The sequence below is a fragment of the Gopherus evgoodei genome, chromosome 22 (genome assembly GCF_007399415.2).
Source record: "Gopherus evgoodei ecotype Sinaloan lineage chromosome 22, rGopEvg1_v1.p, whole genome shotgun sequence".
Taxonomy (NCBI): domain Eukaryota; kingdom Metazoa; phylum Chordata; order Testudines; family Testudinidae; genus Gopherus; species Gopherus evgoodei.
The window spans coordinates 7,710,787-7,733,331 of NC_044343.1; the positions used below are offsets into that span (position 1 = coordinate 7,710,787).

General features: G+C 40.8%; 1 protein-coding gene across 1 annotated transcript in view; it reads right to left on the bottom strand.

Annotated features, from left to right (window-relative positions):
• Positions 1-397: 397 nt before the first annotated feature.
• The window catches only part of UHRF1 (ubiquitin like with PHD and ring finger domains 1), a 28,392-nt gene continuing 6,244 nt past the window's right edge, over positions 398-22,545 (bottom strand). The window contains exons 3-17 of the mRNA XM_030540249.1: positions 18,739-19,002; positions 18,118-18,293; positions 17,316-17,531; positions 11,958-12,064; positions 11,579-11,765; positions 9,113-9,236; positions 8,914-9,021; positions 7,777-7,881; positions 6,287-6,393; positions 5,126-5,288; positions 4,877-5,014; positions 3,274-3,388; positions 3,010-3,167; positions 2,393-2,491; positions 398-1,717 (exon numbers count right to left, since the gene is read on the bottom strand). Of these exons, the coding sequence (XP_030396109.1) occupies positions 1,571-1,717; positions 2,393-2,491; positions 3,010-3,167; positions 3,274-3,388; positions 4,877-5,014; positions 5,126-5,288; positions 6,287-6,393; positions 7,777-7,881; positions 8,914-9,021; positions 9,113-9,236; positions 11,579-11,765; positions 11,958-12,064; positions 17,316-17,531; positions 18,118-18,293; positions 18,739-19,002 (2,214 nt within the window). The 3' untranslated portion in view covers positions 398-1,570. The remainder of the gene's footprint in view (positions 1,718-2,392; positions 2,492-3,009; positions 3,168-3,273; positions 3,389-4,876; positions 5,015-5,125; positions 5,289-6,286; positions 6,394-7,776; positions 7,882-8,913; positions 9,022-9,112; positions 9,237-11,578; positions 11,766-11,957; positions 12,065-17,315; positions 17,532-18,117; positions 18,294-18,738; positions 19,003-22,545) is intronic.

The following is a 22,545-nucleotide window of genomic DNA, read 5'->3' on the forward strand; positions in this document are numbered from 1 at the left end:
CGTTTTGTTTTTCAATTACTATATAATCCTTTCTTACAGAATCAATGCAATAGCTTTCAAAGATCTTTTATCACTATTATTTTCCACAATCTTATTCTATTACCTTGACAAGATTTCTACTTCTGTCAGAATTTTTAATGAGTTCTGTATAATGAATCACAAATACAATGCTCCAGAAAATCTTTTAACAAAAGGGGTGAAGAGTACAAAGTTTTCTAAAGTCAAACTTCTACCTTGTTCTCATATTTATACTACAGATCTAGGGCGGGATTTTCAAAGGAATCTCAATCTAGATTTTAACTAATTTCAATATTTTCACAATCTCAAAATTTAAGGAGACGAAGGCAAACATTTTAATCTGAAAAGATATTTATTTTGAGAACTTAAACTTGCACATTTTACAAAAATTGACAAATTCAGCAAAAATCTATAAAAAAAAGTTTTTCCCTAACATATTAACATTATAATTTTAAAAAAGGGTAGAAGTTAAGGCATTTGTTCCAGTCTGTGTGCTGTAAAGTGTAATTACAAAGTCCCTGATGAGGTATTAAACTGCTAACTTTGGTACTGTTAGGAAAAGACATTCCGTTCACAAAATTAAGGTTTCCTGGTTTCATGTACAATCATAAGATTTTTAATTAAAAATCTTCAACAACTTATTCTTCATTTCCAGGTAGAAATGCAGTGAAAAAGTAAATGCACATTACGATAATACATCTAGCATCAGGAAAAAACCTTAAAATTTGCAACTCCATACTAATGACATACAGCTACAGTGTTACTTTTACCCAAAAGAAATCCGGCTGGCAATTTAAACATTACAGTCCTTGAAAACAAAATTGGCAATTCAGACCCCTGTCTTTCCCATAAAGGACCAAAGGCACTTAAAAATGGCTTTAGTATGTTCTACTATGGCATTCTGGATAGAAAATAGCACCTGGTTGAACAAATAGTTCCCTAAGAGACAAGTCCAACTGAGGTAGTAGTTCTTATTGCCCCAACTACTTGGCTAATGCATGAAGGCTTTGTGTACAAAACTGGTGGGGAATGGCTTTTAATAAAATTTGATACAAGCACAAGGGGGGGGAAAAAAAGGTTACCAAAAAACAACCTAGGTCACAGGTCATAAGCCAGGAACCATCTTGTACAACTGGAGCATCAAAATTCTGCCAGGGAGATACCCAGATCTACTTTTATGGCCAAATCCATAGACTTCATAAAGATTGTTCTAAGCAAATAAGCCATTTTCTGAATAAAAAATAAACGGAACATTGAGACATGATCATGCAGCCTTACCAGAAGCAGTCTGTAAATCCATTTAAAAAAAAACAAAAAAAAAACTGTGCTGATGAACGGCAGGTTTCGGGGAAAAATAGGAATGCAAAATCCAACATTAAACAAAAACAAAATACCCACAAACATACAAAAGAAGATTTCGCAAAGTTTATAGATTTTGTAACAAGGAAGACTTAAAACTTTTTTGGGGAAGGGAGACTATTTCTTTAAATTAAGCCCACTGAAAACCCATTAACAAGTTTAAACAAAAGGAAGTTAGAAGTGCTTTACAGAATCATCGTCCATTGCCATAACCAGGGAAGAGCTGAGTTAGAAGGGCCTGCAGCGTTTCATTCACCTGCATAGTATAGTTTTTGCCAAGATCATAGCGACAAGCTGGGCAACTATACACGTCTGCTCTGAAGGATCGATCCAAACAATCCTGGGAGAGAAAGAAACAGAAAAGGACATTAAGAGATTTAAGTTGCAGAGCTTTGCTCATTTTACACAGCCCCTATTGGGCAGAGGGGAAGGTATGTGCAAAGTCCATTCACTTGACAAAAACCCAGTGGAAGTATTTGCATGTTGTTTTCTTCCGTGAAGCAATTTGGTCAGACACAAGGTTTAAATATATGATATGGATTGTTTCAATATATAATTACACTATTAAAGAGCAAGAACTCCATAGTTGCTAAGAACAGCCAATGTCTCTGCAGGAAATAATTCACAACAATTCTCACAATCATATTTACAAGTTAAAGTGGGGGGGAACGAGGTGGGTGAGGCAGTATCTTGTCCTGCTCATATCCTGGTACCAACAACAGTTAAGTGGGCTAGCAGGCTTACTCAACCAACAGTGATTAATCTTTTCTTGTCTCTTACTCAGATGCTGGCAGGACAGAACAATGGATAATTCATTACAGGCACTTGTGTCACAGAACATTCAAGTCACCATTATTCACGTGACCGTAACCAAGATAGAAAGACACCTTGATGAGAAGAACTATTACATAATTGTCAAGGCATAATACAATTCTTAAAGGCTGTAGAGAAGTTTTATTCTGAGTATGGAAATTCACCACTTTCTTAATGGGCAACAGATATCCTGGCTACTCACCTTACACACATTATGCTGGCACACTGTTGTGACTGGCCGAAATACCACCTCCTGACAGCAAATACACAGGAAGGTTTCTTCCACTTTATTCAGGAATTTCTAGGAGAGAAAATACGGAGTCATTCCATTGCTACTGCTCTCCAAACATGCAGCACAATCCAAATGACTGAAGACGCCATTCATAAAACTGCAAAGTGCTAGAGATTTTCTTAAATTGAAGATGAAAGCAGAATCTGTAGAATTCCAAGAAAGGAACCTAAATTACAGATTTCTGCAATCAGAATATTTAGTATTCAATTTGAGTCATGCTATGGACTTCAAGGTAGCAAAACAGCAGTTGACATAATTGAACAGAATTGGTTTCTGCAAGTTATTCTTTTCTGAAGAGCTTAGAACAACTGAGGAAGCCAGAAACAGGATTCAATGCACAGCAGTCCTGGCTGCAGCATTCTGAAAGAAGATAGCCATCCCTTCACCCTTGCTGATGCAAAGGAATGTTTCCCATGGAATTCAGCAAGGCTATTCCCCCGTAAGTACTGAGGCCAAGAGGCACATATCTGAAGACAAACAGGTAGCTATTGCTACTACAGTTCTGGGCTGAGGAGTATCTGACATACCGGTCCATCCTTGAGAGCTTCTAGTACTTCATTCCATAGTTTTTCATTGGATTCATCATCTTTAATAAGAGCCTTTTGCTGGGATGTCAGCTTGTATGGCTCAACTTTAGTCTTTTTTGGAGTCCCTCTAGGAGAGGCAGGGAGCTTTATCTCATCACCTAAAAAAAGCATGTGTACCTTTTTAGAGACAAAATATTCAGCTTGCTAAAGCGCTAAAAGAGCTACAGAAAGAGTTTGCCACCTTCACTTGCCTATTATACCAACCTGCTGATTTCCTTTTCCTCTTTCCCTTCCCTGGTGTTTCACACTCTTCATCACCTCTCTTATTTTCTTTCTCCTTATCTTTGTTTGCAACAGCTTCCAAATACCCCTCAGGATACTTTTATTTTTATTTTTTTTTTGGGGGGGGGGGGGAGAGAAAGAGGAGGAGAAAAAGATAAAATATCAGATGCAAACATACCACTCATCGGTAGGACCCCTCAGATTAGGTTAAATCAAAATGATCTAAAGCCAGTTTAGAAAGATATTCCAGTTCTCAACCTCCTCCCCCTCCTCCTTTGGAAAACAAGTCAGGCTCAGGCTACAGAAAATGAGAAACGTCAAGCTTTCTGGCTTCCTAGTCCATAACTTTACAGACAAATGGGAGGGAAAAGTCTATGTAAACAAATGGAGCAACAAAATATCACACTACAATTATGCCATTTAAGAACTTCAAGTTTAGTGATGGTATTTATCAGTAGATATTAAACACACTGCAAGGATTTCAGGCAGCAGCTTCTCCTAGAAAACCCAAGACAAAGAATAAAATTGGCCATCATTTGCTTGTAACCTGGGATTCTGTGAACGAGTCTCAAAAGAGATCCATTAAGTAGCAGCTTCCTGGCTCCAAGAGTTCAAATTTTCCTACTGATAAATACATTGCTGACAAGTGACACTGGGAACCGCTGCTAGCAAATAAAAATTTAAAAAAAAAAAAAAATTTTGCAGTTCTACTCCAAAAAGGTGACAAATTTGTACTGTGAGATTCCATGTTTATTATACCTCAATGAGCCCAGATCAAGTTTGCTTCACTAATAAAGGGAATTTTACTAACTACCTGTTCAACAAGCTCAAACTGGTCTCTGGAAGTTAAGATTTACTCCTAATTTGTACATCACCACCTGTAAGATTTCATGGGCTAAATTTTGCCTCAACAATTCTATTTGCACCCGAACAATAACAGCAGAATTTGGCCCTGCTATTAGAAATTAACCATTCTGTTGCCGACGTGCTAGCCAGAAGAGAATCTCAATTCAACCTACCTTGTACTGTGCCGGTTCTGCAGCAACAGGAGTAAAAATTTAGTGTAGTAAGGTGAACAGACAGAACTCTCAGAACTCAGATCACACTTGTGATTAAGAAGTTGCCAATTTCCACTGACCATAATCACTCACCCTATGACCAGCTCTAAGGGCAACAGGAAAGGGTGACACCTTTGAGAGTTATGAGGACAAAGTCTTCAGATACATTTGCTAGCAGAGTACAAGCAGCAAAAAAACTCTATATTCCAAAGAACACCAGTTTGGGACAGAAGAGTTCCAGTAGGACTAAGTACATTTTGCCTGTATTTTGGAGTAAACAGTGAATATATTCCACTAAACCAAGTTTAGTTTTCAGATATGCTAATAGACTGGTAACAAACAATTCACAGTAATAAAGGTGCAGGTCCTCAGTCAAGAAAGTACTATTCTAATTCTTAAGTTCCTTCTTCAAAGAGACAAGGCAGAGAGTCCTAACACATCTGCCAAGGTAAAAGGACAATATAACAATCCTTCCACTCCTAGTTCTTTCAGCAGGAACAGTTAGTTACTCAATAAGAATCATGTACCTGCATTGTTAGGCCAAGCTTTTTCATCCTGTCCTTCCCTTCCTTGGTCCAGGGGGCAGGCTCCTCATCATCCCTCCTAAGTAGGTAACGCCACACTAAAAAGCCAGATTTCCCCGTCTCAGGCCAATATTTCACAACCTAAAAAGGAAGGACATAAGCCCCTTAGAAGCTACAGAAACATTTCTGCCATAACCAAACATCAGTCATCATCCTCTCCCAGTTCATTCCAAGGTGGGAATGCCTGCTTACCTTGTATATTCCATCATATCTGTTTCCCTCTCGGGGAGCATATTTGCTGTGTTTGCCTCCCTTTACATTCCTCACCACTCTGACCGGCTTCCCAGCTCTCCAATCCTTGGCCTCTGCTCCATCCTTATCATTGATGGGGGCACTGCAGTTCAGAGCTAGAGCTCTGCAAGAATAACCCGATTTAATGTATTTACTAGGGAAGAACTATCCAGAAGCAGACATGAAATAACAAAAGCCTAGTAATAAGCCTACTAAAAAAGGATATGAATACGAAGTACTGTAAGGTAGTACTAATGTTCAGTACCCCTCTGAGCAACACATATATCAAAGCCAAAGCAGGAAACACAACATAGGGTTGTACAATGCAGAATAGAGATATACAGCCAAGATTCAACCAGTGCTAGTAGTTTCTCAATCACTGTTACCATGGAGTCTGACATGACCGGTTTTGCTCAGCCACTATCTCCTTTTCAGTGGTGGGGTGTACTTATTATCGCCAATCTGTGCTTTTACTCCTCCCTGCAGTAAGAAAGGTATTCAAACTCTGTTCTTCTAAAATTCCAGGTAACAGTGTGGAATCTTGCCCACCCATTTTGTTTATTCCTTTGCCCAGACAAAAAGTGAGAAATATTAACTTTCAGGAAAGGCCAATCACCTGGGTATAAACATGATAATGGTCCTCATCACCAAATTTGAATACACAGAGTATCAAATAGATTGCCTGTCCTGCCTTTCTCAATTACCTTCCATTCACAAACACATCTTCTTGCCAACAAGAGTGCCTGATTATTTGAAAGAGTACTAACAAAAGGATTTAAAAGGTGTTTTTGGTTGTTTTAATGTAATTTAGCAGCTAAAAATAAGGTGGAGCAGAACAGTCCTATGTGACCAGCCATCTCCGCAGATCAGTAGCAAGTGCTGTACGGATCATGAATGTACCACAGGCTACAGTTTGAAAACTTGTGTTATAATTCATCCCTCTGTTCTTGGAGGTTGCAGCATATATTAAATCTGGAGTCTAATCCCATTTCTAGTGTCCTACTGGGAATTTTCCCATTACACGTTGATGTATAACCATCATGCACAGTGAAGCCATAACTTTGAAGATCTCTTATTCTTGGTTTTCTGAGTTTCATGAGGCACAGCGTGAATGTTTCCAACCTGTTCATGTTGGTGAGTTTTTGATCACAAGATTGTTCTGCCGTACGTTTGTTTCCAGAAAGATCACGACCTCCACTCCCCGTGTAAGTGAAAGAATTTCCATGATCCTGAAATATACATCGATTGTTCAGTAATTCATACTCACAAAACAGCTGAAACAAAATAAATACAGATCTAGTGCAATAGTACAGATTAATACACTGAGCTAGTGGAGAGAACAGGGGATTCCGATTCCTAATCCCAGCTCTGCCAGAGTCAGTTGTCCTGTAGGTCTTTGTGCTGGGGTAGCCACTACAAAAGGGGGCACAGGACAGGAACAAGGTGACTCCTGGTGTACAGCACCAGAACAAGGGACTTGTAAAGGCGTTGGCACTCCCTATGCACCTACTTGTGATCAGCTCTAGCACTGCAGGAGAGCCTGAACCTTACTTTTCCCAAATGGGCATCAATAAATTCACTTTAACAGATCTGGGGGAGGAAAAGCCAACACACAGTAACAAAACAGCAAAACCACTTTCTTGTAATTGCTCCTTTCCTGAAATATTTGGAAACATGTCATATAGTCCTCACCTCAGGACTCAGAGCTCCAAAACTTAAAACTCTCGAACAAAGTCAAGTTTGGTCAGGCTAGTCTCCTGCTGCCAGAGAGAACCCACTTCCTACTTCACAGCTTCTGCCCCCCTCTCTTTTACCCAGCTTCCTGTTCCTATTTAAAATAGCCCAGGACAGGGCTAACAGCATAAGTTACAAGGGCTCCCCACTAGCCTGCATCAGGAAATCAAACCAGCCCTTGCAGCCCTGGAATTAGGGGGGATACAATTTGCCTCCCCTTGGTCCTTGCAATGGTAGACATAAATCTGCCAAAGTGTGACCCTGTGGCTAGTAAACTTAAGCCTTAGGCCACTGGGCAGTCTAGTTATATCTTATGTTTTCAAATTGCTATTTCATGGATTGTGGAGGCACCCATTGGGGGAAATAAGGCTGGGAAGAGGTGGAAGAATGAGACGTATCCTTGGGCAAAGCCAGTGCCGTCAAACCTATCCACCCCACAAAGCCAACAGGCAAATACTTAACAGTATTGGTTCAATTGTACTTCCTAACTCTGTGTTGAATACTGTTGACACAGGGAGATATGGCAAGAAGGAAACAGGAGGTCCTCTGTGCACTTTTTAGAGTGGGAAATGGGTCTCCTAGGAAGAGGACAGTGTTTCCTGGAGAGGGGATAGGCTGCACAAGTGTCATATAAGCTTAGTTAATTTGTCCGACTCTCATTCCAAGCAAGAATATCCTATTATTCAGGGTTATGTTTTTTCTTTGCCTGGTTCTCCCTGTCTGAACTGGTGTTAAGTTCTTCAGATGAAAGATGTGATGTAGAATGAAGAGTATCAGATGAACCCAAGTGTTTGTTTTAAAATACAAATTTGTAATTCAGTACTCTTATCTTCTCTACAAAAGATCCCAGAGAGTAAACAGTTCCAAGATTCACTTACTATATCGTCTTCATAACCTCCTGCCAGGACCAGGGAGTAAGCACCATCGTTGCTCCTGCCATGTATACCTGCTACATGGGGCCTGTGAACACCAGATTCACTCACCTAGAAGAGATCAGTAGAAAGTTTACTGGACAGCTGTTCCAACAGGCCACAAATAGCTGCAATTATTTAGCACCAACATGAATCAATGCATGTGCACAACTGAGTTGCTGATGGCCCACACAACTTTTGTTTTTTTGTTTTCCTTATCCTTTTCAGATATTTGTTTGTATGTACAAAAATAGAATCTTTTCATGTGTTCCTATTTACCTGTATCAAGAAATATCTAATATTACACATCTTCCAACAGATAAGGGTCCTGACTTGTTGCCCTGCACAATGTGCAGTCATTTACACCAGTGCAAAGTGAGTGTAAAATAATGTCAAATCAATACAGTCGCATTTTGCATCTGCTTTCCCCAAGGTGTAGAAAAACAATGAATTGGGCCCTATAACTTCAGGTTGAAGAGAGGAGGAACAAATGAAGTCTTAAGAGTAACCCATAAAGGGCAAATCTACTTTTTTCCCCCTCTAAAACAATAGCTTGACTATGTGAGGGTAACCATCAGAAATTCAGGTTTTATCTTAATGTTTGTGCTGGAAGACTGCCAGCTAAACAACTAGGAAGTATATGATGTTCCAGATATCAAGGAAGTGAAACTGTTGAGAGGGAAAGCAATTTTATTCTAGCTGTTCATAACACAACAGTTTGGGGGCGAGGGAGGAAGCATTCTGGTTAATTCAGTTCACAGTCCTCGCTCCCTTCAATTATGGGGTGAAAGAGCCCCCCTTTTCACATATCTAGGGCCTCAAAGGAAGTTTCCAGCAAGACTGTAGAAGATTGTTTTTTCTGTCTGCTTGTGTTTGTATTTTTTAAATGTTTCATGTCTTTTTTACATCAAAAAAGTGTAAGACAAAACAATTCCCCACACTTTACACTCGCAACAGACAGACAAAGCCAGTCTTTTCCTCTCTGCGCGCTGAAGTCCTGTGGCAAGTGTGCCAACTTAGCTTCTGATTCAAATTCCTTGGGAAGGAGTTACATCATTCCCATTTTCCACTCTGGAAGTTCACTCCAGCACTGTTATTTCATACCTGGACTCTGAATTTCCACATGGTGCCAACTGGAACCCCAGGAATTGGTCCATAGTGGTTAGAGGGGACAATGGTACATTCCCTCGTGCGACCCACACATGCCATACCCTGTTTCAATGAGAAAGCCAGATCTAAGAACTGCCATCGATCATCATGCTTTACATATTAATATACAAGACAAAACAAGCTTTACACCAACCTTGCCCCAGTCTCTCTGAGAGGATGAATTAGCAGATGCCATCTTTGCCTTCTTTTTACTTTCTTTTAACTTCTCTCCTGCTAAAACCACTTCACTTGCATCATTCCGACATTCAGGGCAATACCTAAAATTGCCAGCCAATAAAAATTAGCTTGTGGTAGCCCCTCAAGTTAAAAATGGTGTTTTTCTCAGAGTGTATTGGTGGGTTATAAAGTAGAAACTTGGGAAGTTTATCTGAAGTTGCGTACACCCCATACTGACAGTACAATTTTAATTCTCTTGTTGAGAGGCTATCTACAACTGTTCAGACAGGGTTCTTGCACAGCTTTCCTGGCCACCATAGACAGGGCTGTTTCTGAGAAATATTATAAAGCCAATTTACGGAATGTTGGAACAGAGCATGTGGAAGAGAAAAGAATGTTAACATGTAGCATGTTTTAGCAGACATGGTTCTCAAAAAAAGGCCTGTTCATGATGGGTAAGGTAAGACATACACAAAGTCTGCAATAGCTGTTCAACTAGCTGGCATCATTCTGACTCCACTATGGATAGGATCTGCAAGTGACTGCAACCTGTACTAAAACAAATTGCCTCATTCACATTCTGCCAAAGGGCTACATTCTTTTCTATCAATGAAGACTACAAGTCAGATTAGCAACTGTAAAGATCACATTGACAAGAGAGCATTTATCAGATAAGATAGCTGTATGTCCTAGTTTTAAAAGTACATAAGCCATCGTCACCTCCACAACAATGCAGCATTGAGAGAAGAGTGCCTACTGCTCCGCCCAGCCACCCCCCCCTCCAATCTAGTTATTTTGCTTGCCCAAGTTGAGATGCCTTAAAAAGGGACTTGAGTCCCAGAGTACTGAAGACCCCTTTAAGGAGTCAACTGAAGCAATCCCCGCCCCCACCCCCCCAAATCACTAATCACTCTAGAAAATTTAGTCCAAGGAGACCAGGAGAAAGTTTTAACTTGTGAAATGTATGTGCTGCATATTTTCGAACTGGATTGGTGAGAGTGTTAACAGCAGCAAAGTGGCTGCTTATTTTGCTTTCCACAAAATCAGCACTGTTCATAGAACTACCATTCAAGAAACTTACCTATAAGAAGAGTAATAATCTGGCTGAAGAAACCCCATGCTTATGATGCTATAAACTTTGCTTTGTTACTAAATGTATTTTAGATTTTTAACTGAATCACAGACCTGGTTTTCATACGTTTCTGTAAGAAGCCCAGCATATTTTTAGTACTATAAACTAACATTTATGTTTCATCAAATGATCCAAAGCTCAGAACAGTCTTAGGGCTCGTCTACGCTTACTAGGGGGATCAACGAGCAGTGATCGATGCAGCTGCGGTCGATTTAGTGGATCTAGTGAAAACCCACTAAATCAACTGAAGATTGCTCTCCAGTCGACTCCTGTACTCCACCAGATCGATAGAAGAGACGGGGGAGTCAATGGGAGAGCAACTCCAGTTGACACTGCATAGCATGGACCCCATGGTAAGTAGATCTAAGCTACGTCAATTTGAGTTATGCTATTAATGTAACTCAAATTGCGTAGCTTAGATAGAATTTCCCCTGTAGTGTAGACAAGGCCTCATTCACAAAGATCCATCCGAATTTAAATAAGGCATAGCTTAATAGGGCTAGTAAAGTCTTACATAGTTATGTCCTAATACTTCTAGAAGGCATAGCCTCCATCAAAACAATTTTTTACGTTTCGGCCTTGACTATACACAAAAAGGCCTGTCTACAGCACAGCTGCTATAGCAGCACAGCTATGACACCGCAAGCGTGACATTGTAGCACCATAGCGTAAACCAGTGGTTCTTAACATGTGGCACAATCAGCATACAGCCGCGGTCCATGTGACATCCTCAGGGCCACATGGCTAGAATATATAGTGTATGGATGTGGCCCACATGACAGAGCTGTATATGCAGCCCACACTGGTAAAGAGGTTGAGAACCACTGGTGTAAACGCTTTCTAGATTGACAAAGGCTTTTCCATCAATGTAGTTAATCACTCTCTCCAACAGGCGGTGCTAGGTCAACAGAAAAATTCTGTAGACCTAGCCACATCTACACTGGGTGTTTGGGCGACATTAGAGCACAGACAGGCCAAAGTTACAAAAATGTCTGACAGTGTGTTAATAAATATGAGCAAAATCTCTTTAAATCAATTTAAAAAAAAAAAACAAACAAAACCAACCAATCTAAACCTGAATTATAGTTATTAAGGAAAGGAATTGACTTGAACTAAAATTAAATAGCTATAATTCAGCTTTAAATTGATTTTATCATCATTCATGGGGTCTTGCTCTGGTATAACAAAATTGGTTAAAACACACACCTTCAGAGATGTGTGTGTGTGTGTACACAAGGCCTTACACTTTTCACTACCTAAAGTCTACATACATACAAGTTACAATACTGAGCAGGCACTTTCATGACTTACCAGTCCTCATCATCTGGTATGTTACTAAGGGGCGGGTTGAGGCAGTAGATGTGGAAAGCCATGTCACACTCATCACACATTAGCTGTTTATCTGGATCCTGTTTACCTCCACACACATGACAGGCACACATCCTGCAGGTCTTGTTTGGGTTATCTTTACAATGTTTACACACTGGCCCACTCTGCCCTATGAACACACAGAAACAACAATTACTGCTGCTTCAGATTTCAGAAAATACTAGTTACACTACAATGGACAAAAAGCCTCGAATCACAAACATATTAAAAAGTTTAATTTTCTTGGGTATCCAATACCATCATCATAACAATAGGATGTAGTGTAAAGTTTAAGGGCAATGAAAAAAAAAACAAATCTCACTTTTTAAGGGGCTGGTGCTAGCTGGACTAACACTGCCAGGTTCTTCAATTTTGTAAATTTCATCCACAAAGATAATTCTGCAGTCATTCAAGGAATCACCAGCATCCCTAAGGGTAGAAATTCATAAATCAACAAAATCAGCCTTTAAAAAAAACAAACCAACCTCACTGCTGCACAGGTATACTACATAATGCAGACTGGGAGGCAGGTGCAGTATATCCTGGATCACAAGTAATTTCAATTAAGCATTCTGGATCATGTACAAGATGATCAATTAACAGATTTATAATAGTCAATGAGGCAACAGCCCTGTAGCTATGTTGCTATCATGCCCATAGTATAGATGTGGCCTTAGTCTGCAGCTGGACAGCAGCAACAGTACTAACCGCTGGTCTATACCCCATTTTTGGGCAGTTATACTGATTTAGAAACAGATATAGTTAAAGGTAACACAAAAACACTAGTATAGATGCAGCAAAATGTTCCGTGACACCTTACAGACTAACAGACGTATTGGAGCATGACCTTTCATGGGTGAATACCGACTTCGTATCCAATGAAGTCAGTATTCACCCACAAAAGCTCATGCTCCAATACGTCTGTTAGTCTGTAAGATGCCATGGAACATTTTGCTGCTTTTACAGATCCAGACGAAGGGTATGGCTACACTTACACTTCAAAGCGCTGCCGCGGCAGCGCTCCCGCAGCGCTGCCGCGGCAGCACTTTGAAATTCCAAATGTAGCCATACCCTTCGAGTGTGGTCACAGTGCCAGCGCTGGGAGAGAGAGCTCTCCCAGCGCTGCACGTACTCCACCTCCTCATGGGAATTAGCTTGCCTCCCAGCGCTGGGGCACTGTTTAAACTGGAGCTTTACAGGGCTGTATCTTGCAGTGCTCGGGGGGGGTGGTTTTTTGCAGCGCTGTAAAGCGCCAGTGTAGCCAAGGCCTAACACTGCTCCCCCTCTGATACTTGAGTATAGACGCAGTTAGTTATTCCTGTATAAAAAGTGCTTTATAGTTATAGTGGTGCAAAACCTGTGTGAAAAAAAAAGTCTTTAAAATGTGTGTTAAGTTCCCCAAGTCTTTGCAATGGAGCATTAAATGGTGATTGGGTTCGGAGTTAGGTGCTAACGATGTGGTTTTGTTTCATTAAAAGCATGCCAGTAATGCCTGTTCTTACAAAAATGACAGGAGCTTTAATCAATTCATTCCAAGGAGCTATTTCAGTCAAGTTAGGGCTATTATGTAAAACAAAAGCTTTGTTTACGCAGCTGGTCATTTCTTCCCAGGCTCTAGTGTCTGCTCCTCCACTACAGCATGTCCACCCTCCTCAATTGTCTTTTCCACACCCACCTGGAACATGCCTGCCTTATGCCACTGCTTCTCTGCCATTGGCCAACCAATGCCTCTTCAATACAGTTCCACAGCAAATTCCTCCTCTATTAACAGCCTCTTTACTCTAGCTGCACTTTGACTACTCCACACCCACCAATTCCAGGCTGTTTTCAGCACCTCTAGCCTGGTCTCCACCCCGCCCACCCATATTGTTCTTTGTTTTGAGGTAGCACCTAGGAGCTCTAGTCATGGACCAGGACTCCACCTAGGCCATGTCTACATCTAAAATTTTGCAGCGCTGGTAGTTACAGCTGTATTAATACAGCTGTATAGGGCCAGCGCTGCAGAGTGGCCACACTTACAGCAACCAGCGCTGCAAGTGGTGTTAGATGTGGCCACACTGCAGCGCTGTTGGGCGGCTTCAAGGGGGGGTTCGGGGAACGGGAGAGCAAACCGGGAAAGGAGACCAGCTTCGCCGCGGTTTGCTCTCGCGTTCCCGAACCCCCTGCAAACCGCAGGGAAGGAGACCTGCTTGCTCGGGGTTCCGGAACGAGAAAGCAAACCGGGAAAGGAGACCCGCTTCGCCGCGGTTTGCTCTCGCGTTCCCGAACCCCCCTGCAAACCGCAGGGAAGGAGACCTGCTTGCTCGGGGTTCCGGGAACGCGAGAGCAAGCTGGGGAAGGAGACCAGCTTGATTACCAGAGGCTTCCTCCTTCCACGGAGGTCAAGAAAAGCGCTGGTAAGTGTTTACATTGGATTACCAGCGCTGGATCCTCTACACCCGAGACAAAACGGGAGTACGGCCAACGCTGCAAACAGGGAGTTGCAGCGCTGGTGATGCCCTGCAGATGTGTACACCTTCAAAGTTGCAGCGCTGTAACTCCCTCACCAGCGCTGCAACTTTCTGATGTAGACAAGCCCCTAGATTCCAAATGGAGACCAAAAGACAGCCTCTGCCTGAAAGTTTACAATCCTTACTACCAACTTGAATTCCTTTTCACATTAAATAAATTCACCCATGAAGGGTTTAATATCCCTTAACACAGCAGACAAGATTGCCTGGAGGCAACACTACCTGAAGTAGATTTAGGGGCTGAGCTGAACTTTGCAGACTTTGAACCTACAGCACAGAAGAGTTTCTCAGCAAAAAACTATGCTTAAATTATTATGATAGCCTCAAAAGGTTGCAAACTTTTATTATGGAACCTGAACACCCCATGTGCCACCCCCCATCCCCCTCTTTTTCAAGAACTCCCTACATTTCCTCCCAATCTCTTCTGTGCCAGGGTCTCAATGTGCCCCCCACCCCACCCTCCTCCCATACCAGGGTCCCCCATTCTGCTCCCACACCAGTGGCTCTGTGCCATTCCTATATCCCCCCCATGGCATGCGTTGTGTGTTTCCCATTCCCCTATACCAGGTCTAGAGTGTATCCCTATTGCTCCCCACACCTTCCATTCCCCCTTACCAGGATCCTCCAAACTCCCATCACCCACTAGGGATTCTGTATACCCCCCATAACACAAAGACCCATTGGTAATTCATTGTTCTGTGTCAGTAACTCATCAGGCCCGACATACTACACCTAACAGTATTAAGATATATATCCAACAGGTGTCATGTAACATCTCATTGGAAAAACTAATAACTCACTCATCATTAATATTAGAGTGATATATGTGTAGGTCATGTATAAAAGATATAATTCTAGCACATAATTGTATTCTTAAAGTGTGTTCGGCAAGGAATGCATAAGCACACTGTGCCTTAGACAAGGGAACATGCATTTGCCTGATCATCAGGCAGAGACAAAGAAGATACATTAACACATAAGGTAAACAAACCTATCAAGCAGGAGAGAGCAGCTTAGTCTGGGCTTACTTTTCAAATAATACATTTTAAAAGGTTGCCTGGACTATAAAAAAGCAGAGAAAACTACTTAGTGGTCCATCACTTAGGGACCAGAGCTCTTGAAATCACAAAACATTGGGTCCTTCAAGGCTGTTGAAGTCTCTAGGGACTGAATATAGGTGAGAAACCTGCTCAGCAAAGATTGTAACTTGCCATAGTTGCATTTTCATCTTAGAAACATTTTTACTTATTTGTAACCCTTTCTGTCTTTACTCCTTATAGTTGGCATCACTTAAGCCTCTGACTTTTTGTTTAATAAGTTTTAGTTTTACTCTAAACCAATTCAGTGCTGTGATTGAAATAAGTATGTGTCAAAAATTCATTTAATGAATTGCAGTATATTGACTCTTTCACAGGTGGTTAAATGTTGTTCTTTTAATGTTACAGGAGAGAACTGGATGCTACAGAGGCAGACTGTTTTGAGGAAATTCAAGATGAAGCGGGTGTTGGGGTTACTTTTCAAAAAGTAACTGGGTGGTGGACACGAGGGTGTGACTTGCACGCTACCTGTTAGTGTCAGGGCTTTAAGCCACAGCAGCATTACCATTTAAGGCAACCAGAGTTACAGAGCAAGTCCTGACAATCCCTTAGTGGTCAGGGCTAAATCACAAAACATCAACCCCCACCCCTATTCCAGCATGCTCCATTTTTCCCTCCCCATGGCAGGGCTCTGTATGAACTTTCATCACCCTCTTCCCTCACATGTAAGGGACTGCGTGAGCCCAACCTTTCCCCTTCCCCTATTCTCCCTTCCCATTCCAGGGACTGTGTGTGTACTTCCTCCTGCGCCATTATTGATTTTTCTGTCTTGGAGACAAGTCAGTGCGTTAATATATTAAAACTATTGATATGATGAGCAAAGGTGAACAAGTTTATTATGCTGGAAGGTATTAATGGATACCATCAAGCAGTTCTTTGATCTGTAGACAATTGCAGAGGTTCTAGATTCTAGAAGCTAGGGTTTGCTAAAGAGCTGGGAGAGACACTATATGCCCCCCCATTTTCAGTTTTCTGAATTCCCTAAAAATCAGCAGGGTTCTGATCAATGCCTAGAACATTCCCTGAAATCTTAGTCTTCTTTTTCCAAATGCCACATTCAAATACTTCACTATACACAAACAAAATTGCCACTGATTTGAGTATAAGCCATTCGCAAGGTTGGCCAAAAATGTGCAAATTAAAAACTGCCACCAAACACAAAATAAAAGTGTGCAGATAAGACGTAGAAAAAAAAAGTTTAACATTTAAATGATGTAACAATAGAACACTGCCTCTTTTTAAATATACTTTCTCTTTCTCAAAAGGCATGGGTTCATAGAGTCCAGATATTTGCATCTACCTTCATGTTCTCGATCAGGACTTGGTCAAAAAGGAGCTTAACATGGCAACTTATACACAAAGGGAGTTTTCTACACAGCATTTGTAAAATGGAAACATGAGTTCGTTCGTTCACTCTCTCTCTCGCTCTCTCAAAATTTTTTATTTGACTGTAGACCTTTCCTGACAATGTTCATAATCATTGTCAGGAATTAAAACTAACAAGTGGAACTCACTGGTCTAATATCCGTTGTCCAAATCAAAATGAACCACAGAAGTAAAACAAATGGCTAAGAGTATGGCTACACTTGCCAGTGCACAGCGCTGCTATGGGAGCGCTCCCACGGCAGCGCTTTGAAGTGCGAGTGTGATCGCAGCGCCAGCGCTGGGAGATAGCTCTCCCAGTCCTGCATGTACTCCACCTCTCCGTAGGGATTAGCTTGCAGCACTGCGAGCCGCGCTCCCAGCGCTGCGGCACTGTTTACACTGGCGCTTTACAGCACTGTAACTTGCTGTGCTCAGGGGGGTGTTTTTTCCACATCCCTGAGTAAGAAAGTTGCAGCACTGTAAAGGGTCAGTGTAGCCAAAGCCTAAGAGTTAGAATTTTACATTCCATTCAGCTTGCTAGTCTTATTAGCATCATAACCAAATTTGCTTTTTTTAAGAGAGTTGGAAGCAATTGGTTTCTTTATTGAAGGCAATGACAAGAAGAGCAATACTTGCAAACAGAACATTTCAAAGTCATTTTGGGACTCTACATCTCTATTTCATTCTTTTAGGATCAGGATTACTTACCCAAGCAGTATCTTTGCATACATCTCCTTGTTCATTCTGGTTTCCCGTTTTCGCAGAATCTCTGCATCATACCAAAAACCTCTCTCTTTTGGTTCATCAGGATTATAGTTGACCATCACCACTTCCCCCACTTCTAGCTGGTGCCACTTCAAAACAGTCCGTGCTCGAGTACGTACATCTTTTGAACTCAGTTCTACAACTCCATTCTCTGGGTAGCTTTTTTGGGGGGAAAAAAGGGTTACATTATTTAATATAATCTAATTTTCACATTATATTAACCACCTGTTTTTAAGAACAGTCAATGCCACCATAACATTCAACTGTTCAAGTTGATTCTCTTCTCTCTCCCAGCATATCCATTGCTAGAATAGGGCATACCAAAATTCTCAGTGCTGCATCCCATTTAATATTTTGGCCATTTAGTTAGTCTTCAACAAAAAAAAGTGACACTTCTCCACTCTGGTCTACTTATCCTCCAGTTTTAAAGTGCACACGGTTCAGACAAGCTGGCAGTGTTACAGCCTGTCTGCACTTAAAATGGTTTGGCACTACAGATGGCAGAGCTATGTTGCCAAATGCAGCTTTAACAAACATTTCTCCAAATGGAAGGCGCTATACCAGTAAAAGGGCTTTTTCGCCAGTATAGCTTTGTTGTTTAAAGGTGTGAATTTTTTTTGTCATACTCCTACCAATACAGCTATGCTGATAAAGCTCTCTAGTGCAAACCTGGCCAAAAATCTTGCTTCTCTACATGACCAAATGCTCCAACATCATCAAATGACCTTCATTAGCTATAACTCACTCTTCATATTTCACATGATATAGGATATCTTCTTCAGCAGCAGTTGATTGCAGTTCAGACTCTGTATCACTATCACTTGATTCATTTGCAGCCTTCTCTTTCCTGGTCACATTTACAATCTGGGCTTCAAACCATGCTCCCATGTTCATATCCCGAGCATCTACAAACTCGTTGATCTAAACAAAGCAAGACATGTAACTCTCCAAACTAAATTTTCAGAGGAAGCTTGAAACTCAATTAAGCCACTCTCTACAGGGCTTAGATTGTTACAAGTGGCTAGTTATATTTCCAAAAAAACTATGTTTGAACTCTCTTGATGGTCCCACAGCACATCCTGACTTCTCTCTCTCTCTCTGACAGGGTCAGGACTTGTCTTAACATTTGTCCTGTGCATCATCAAGCACACAGTGGTTTAGTAAATAATGTAGGACAGCCTTGCAAGATGGTCAGTCTGTACTCTGTCAGTAAAAACACTCATACCTTAAAAATTCCACTGTAAAAAGCATGTAAAAAAGGTACTTGTTCTGAGCAAACAGTTTCTCAAAGGTTTTAGAAAGAGGCTTTGCTGTTCATTTCTGTATAGTACTTTGTACCTGAGAAAGAAATCTAGCGTACACTCACCTTATAGAGTCCAAATCCTGGATCAACCCAGTCAGCTTGTGCTACTGTACTAGGCTGACACTCCAACTCTATTGCACCCTCGCCATTGTTGGAGTTCTTATCAGACTCACTCTGGCCTGAGCCGCAGCCAGAGTCTGTATCTGAGAGTTCCAAGTCCTTCTCTTTATTAACAGTAGGAAGCATAGCAGGGCTCTGTTTTACAAGTAGCTGAACAATATCATTCAATCCAACATTGTAGTCAAAGAGGGAGTGACCATCTTCCATCTACAGGATAAATTGAGAAAGTAACAATCTAGTTAATTTCATTTATATTTTAAAGCCAACTCAAAACTGCCTTTGATTACATTTGCAGGTATATGTACAAAATATACTTGAAAAGCACTAACAAGAATTAAGCAATATTTGTAATTTTCAAACATTTGAGTGTCAAGTAGATTTTTATTCTTACTGTCTGGAAATTTTTTTGTTCATAGAGCAAACTTGGATGCAAATACTGGAGAAAAAAAAATGCATCCGCGCTATGGTAGAACTGCTTCAGTGGCCAAGTCACTCCACTTCTCTAACTAGGTTCTGAATGGCAGTGTGAAATGAACCAGTCTTAATTTCACTTTGCAACTGGTCAGCAAAGCCAGCAGAAGTTGTAGTCACTGGAATTAGTCTACAGATTCACAAGACTGGACTGTGTCTAATCAAAGCTAACTTGAAGGAAAGTTAAATTAAAATTTGGAAAAGTGGCATTGCACAACGGCAGAACTTTGACTTTTGACTATATAAATAGATGACCAAATAAATCTGTACCTTTTAAAGTTCTTGAAGTTACTGAAGTACTACTATTCCAGATTTAAAGCACAAGACTTGATGCTGGAGAAAGTTTAGCAATTTAGAAAGCTTCACCACATATTTAAGGTCTGACTAATAGAAATTCTACAGGAAATCATCATTCCTCCCAGCCCAAACCACACAAAAAAAGTGATCCTCAGAGCTTTGTTCTCTATCAGCGGGAAACAAGTTAACCACAAAAACTTGCACTTCAGAAGAATCACTGAGAATGAATTATGATTCATGGCATAAAATAGTTATGGGGCTACTACTGGAAATATGAATAAGAACAGCAAAGGTCAAGTTATTTCCTGTGAATAGATGAAGAATCATAGCACTAATCAAATCCATAAAATCGAGAATCAGCTGAACCTTCTTATACTTACTACCAGAGTAATGGTATCACAAAAATCAGGTTCCAACTAGCAATAAGTATCAGAAGAATAGCATAGAGAACACCAAAGGGACACAGTCAAGAAAAGAGCAGCACAGGATGAGAGAACATGCACAAGGAGCAGCCACAGGAGCATAGAGTACTAGATGACATGCTGAAAGCAGCAATATCGGATGCAAAATGTTTTATTATTGGAGGTTTTTCCCTCTTCCATCATTTTGCAATAAGAATCAGATCACAAACTTGACAGACTTCAAATCAGGAAAGGCACTATGTTGGGGGAAAATCTCACCCTAAACCCTACCCTCAAACATTCTCTCCATCAGAGTCCATTATTCCATCTCTGTGCTCTGAATGAGTCTCTTGTGGTCCAGTCCCTCTGATCTCATACTAGAGAATACTCCATTAAATACATAGCAATCCAGTACTAGTATTACACTTTACAGCTCTCTTAAGTCTGCATTTTTTAAAGTTTTCTTTGGTTCCCTCATGCATTTGAGGATGCTAACATCTGTGCAAGCTACATTCCCTGCCTCACCCAAAACAAGGTGAAACAAAATAAGATACCTTGGGGATCTAAACAGCAGCACTAGTTTCTTCATAGCCAACAATAACAATATGCTGCTTTATCTACGCTCTGCCAAAAGCACTGCAATTTGCAGTGGAAGTTTTAATCCCTGTTAATAACTGTTCCCAAAGCTCTTATTAATTCAAGGCCCCAGTGTGTCAATGTCCAATAGTCATTTATTTAAATAGGAGTACCTTGAGACACTTCACCTTTGGAAGAATTCTTGTTAAAAGTCCCAACTATACTACTATCTTTACCCACATATTAACTAGAGCAAATCTTGTATTTTACAAAAACCCTGCTTTGTTAAATATCAGCTTTTCAGGAAGCAAAAACATCAGCAAGTTTCACTAACAGACCATGCAAAAAATGAGCTAAAGCAAGGAGGTAGGGAGCTAGGAAGGGAGGAAACAACAACCACCTCTCCAGCCAAGAAAGCAGTGATGTTAATAATGGCTTTCACAAGAGTACCATTCAAGTTCTTTTTTTCAAGGATGATGGCAACCAAAGCTCAGACTCTCAAAGCCCCACCTACACTGGGAAAACAACAAAATATCTCCACTGGGTCAGGTATTAAAACCAGAGGGGGTCCATAACTCTGGTACATGTTTGATTAGGCTTGTTTTTTAGCAGGGTAAAGTTACATCAGTGGTTAAAGCAGCGAAGAGTCCTGTGGCACCTTCTAGACTAACAGATGTTTTGGAGCATAAGCTTTCGTGGGTGAACACCCATAAAACAGTTCTGGGTGCAGGAACCTTGCCTGCATCAGGGCTACCAGTATTTGATTGGTAGGATTTAAAAAAAAAAAAATAAAGTTTCTCTGAACTGTGTCCACACTGGAGAAAAGTACTATGGGACAACTTCTTTAGCAAAAACGTTTACTAAAAAAGCAAGGCTGGCCTTAAGCACAAGCAAAGCAAATAGCTGATTGGGCCCCTGGACCAGCTTTGCAACTCATCTTAATCTTCCAACTCTAGCAATAACATTAAAAAGGGAAGAAACAAACAACCTGATTCCACCTACTACCCTGATAGCTTGATTCCAAGATAAGATTGGCCCCAATTTGTGAAATAGGACCCCAAATATTTTAGAACAGCCATTATTTGTTAGTGTCTGTACACATTCAAGTTACTTATAAAGGCACCATGGTATTTACGCACTGAATGAGAGCTAAAGTTCTGCATTTGTTTCAAATTTGTTCCAAAATATTCTCTATCCCCTTGACTCCTTCAAAAAGGAATCCTTCTTCATATGCCAAATACGCAAACAATCTCTGCAGAATCTCACTCAAATGTACTTCTGGCAGCTCCCAAGGCATACAGCTTGGTGCCTAGTTCTGCATGAACACAAGAAAAGAACCTTTCAGCTTTCCGATGGTACTCCAATACATCAACACTGTACTTAGAGTACTCCACCACACGCATTCTGAGAATTTAGCAGCCAGCCAGCATGACAGGAGATTCATATTGAACAAACCCAAGCTATTTCCCTCAGACAAGTGGCAAGTGTTCCCTTTACAACTGTGGGGTTTGTTTTTGTTAGAACAATTAACAGAAGGCAGTAACCATAATTGAGGGAAAAATTGGTTATACGTGCTGCTAAAGCAAAAATGTCAAGTAAAATAAAAGGGGTTTCTTCCATCTCCAAGCACTCTAATTTCCAATTAGCCAAGCTGAAGTTTGCATGAAGCTTTAGAATGTAACTTAATGATGCAAATCAGTGTAGGATATGAGCACTGTATTTAAGAGCCTTTTAAGCTTATTTTACTACAAATTCAGCTAGTCATAGAAGTAGTAACTTCTTGTGGAAGGAAACACATCCTTGCTACACAAATGTAACATCCAACATAATGTCAGGAATGTAATATTACTGAATCACTCGAGATTACCAAGCCAAAGTTTAACTTGATAGCAGCTACCCATGATTTTTAAAAAGCTCTGCTATCAGGTTTTACAGAGACAGACTACTTCCTGTGAATCAAGATCTTTATAGCCCCTCAAAGCAGTAAAAATTCCAGAACTTGAAA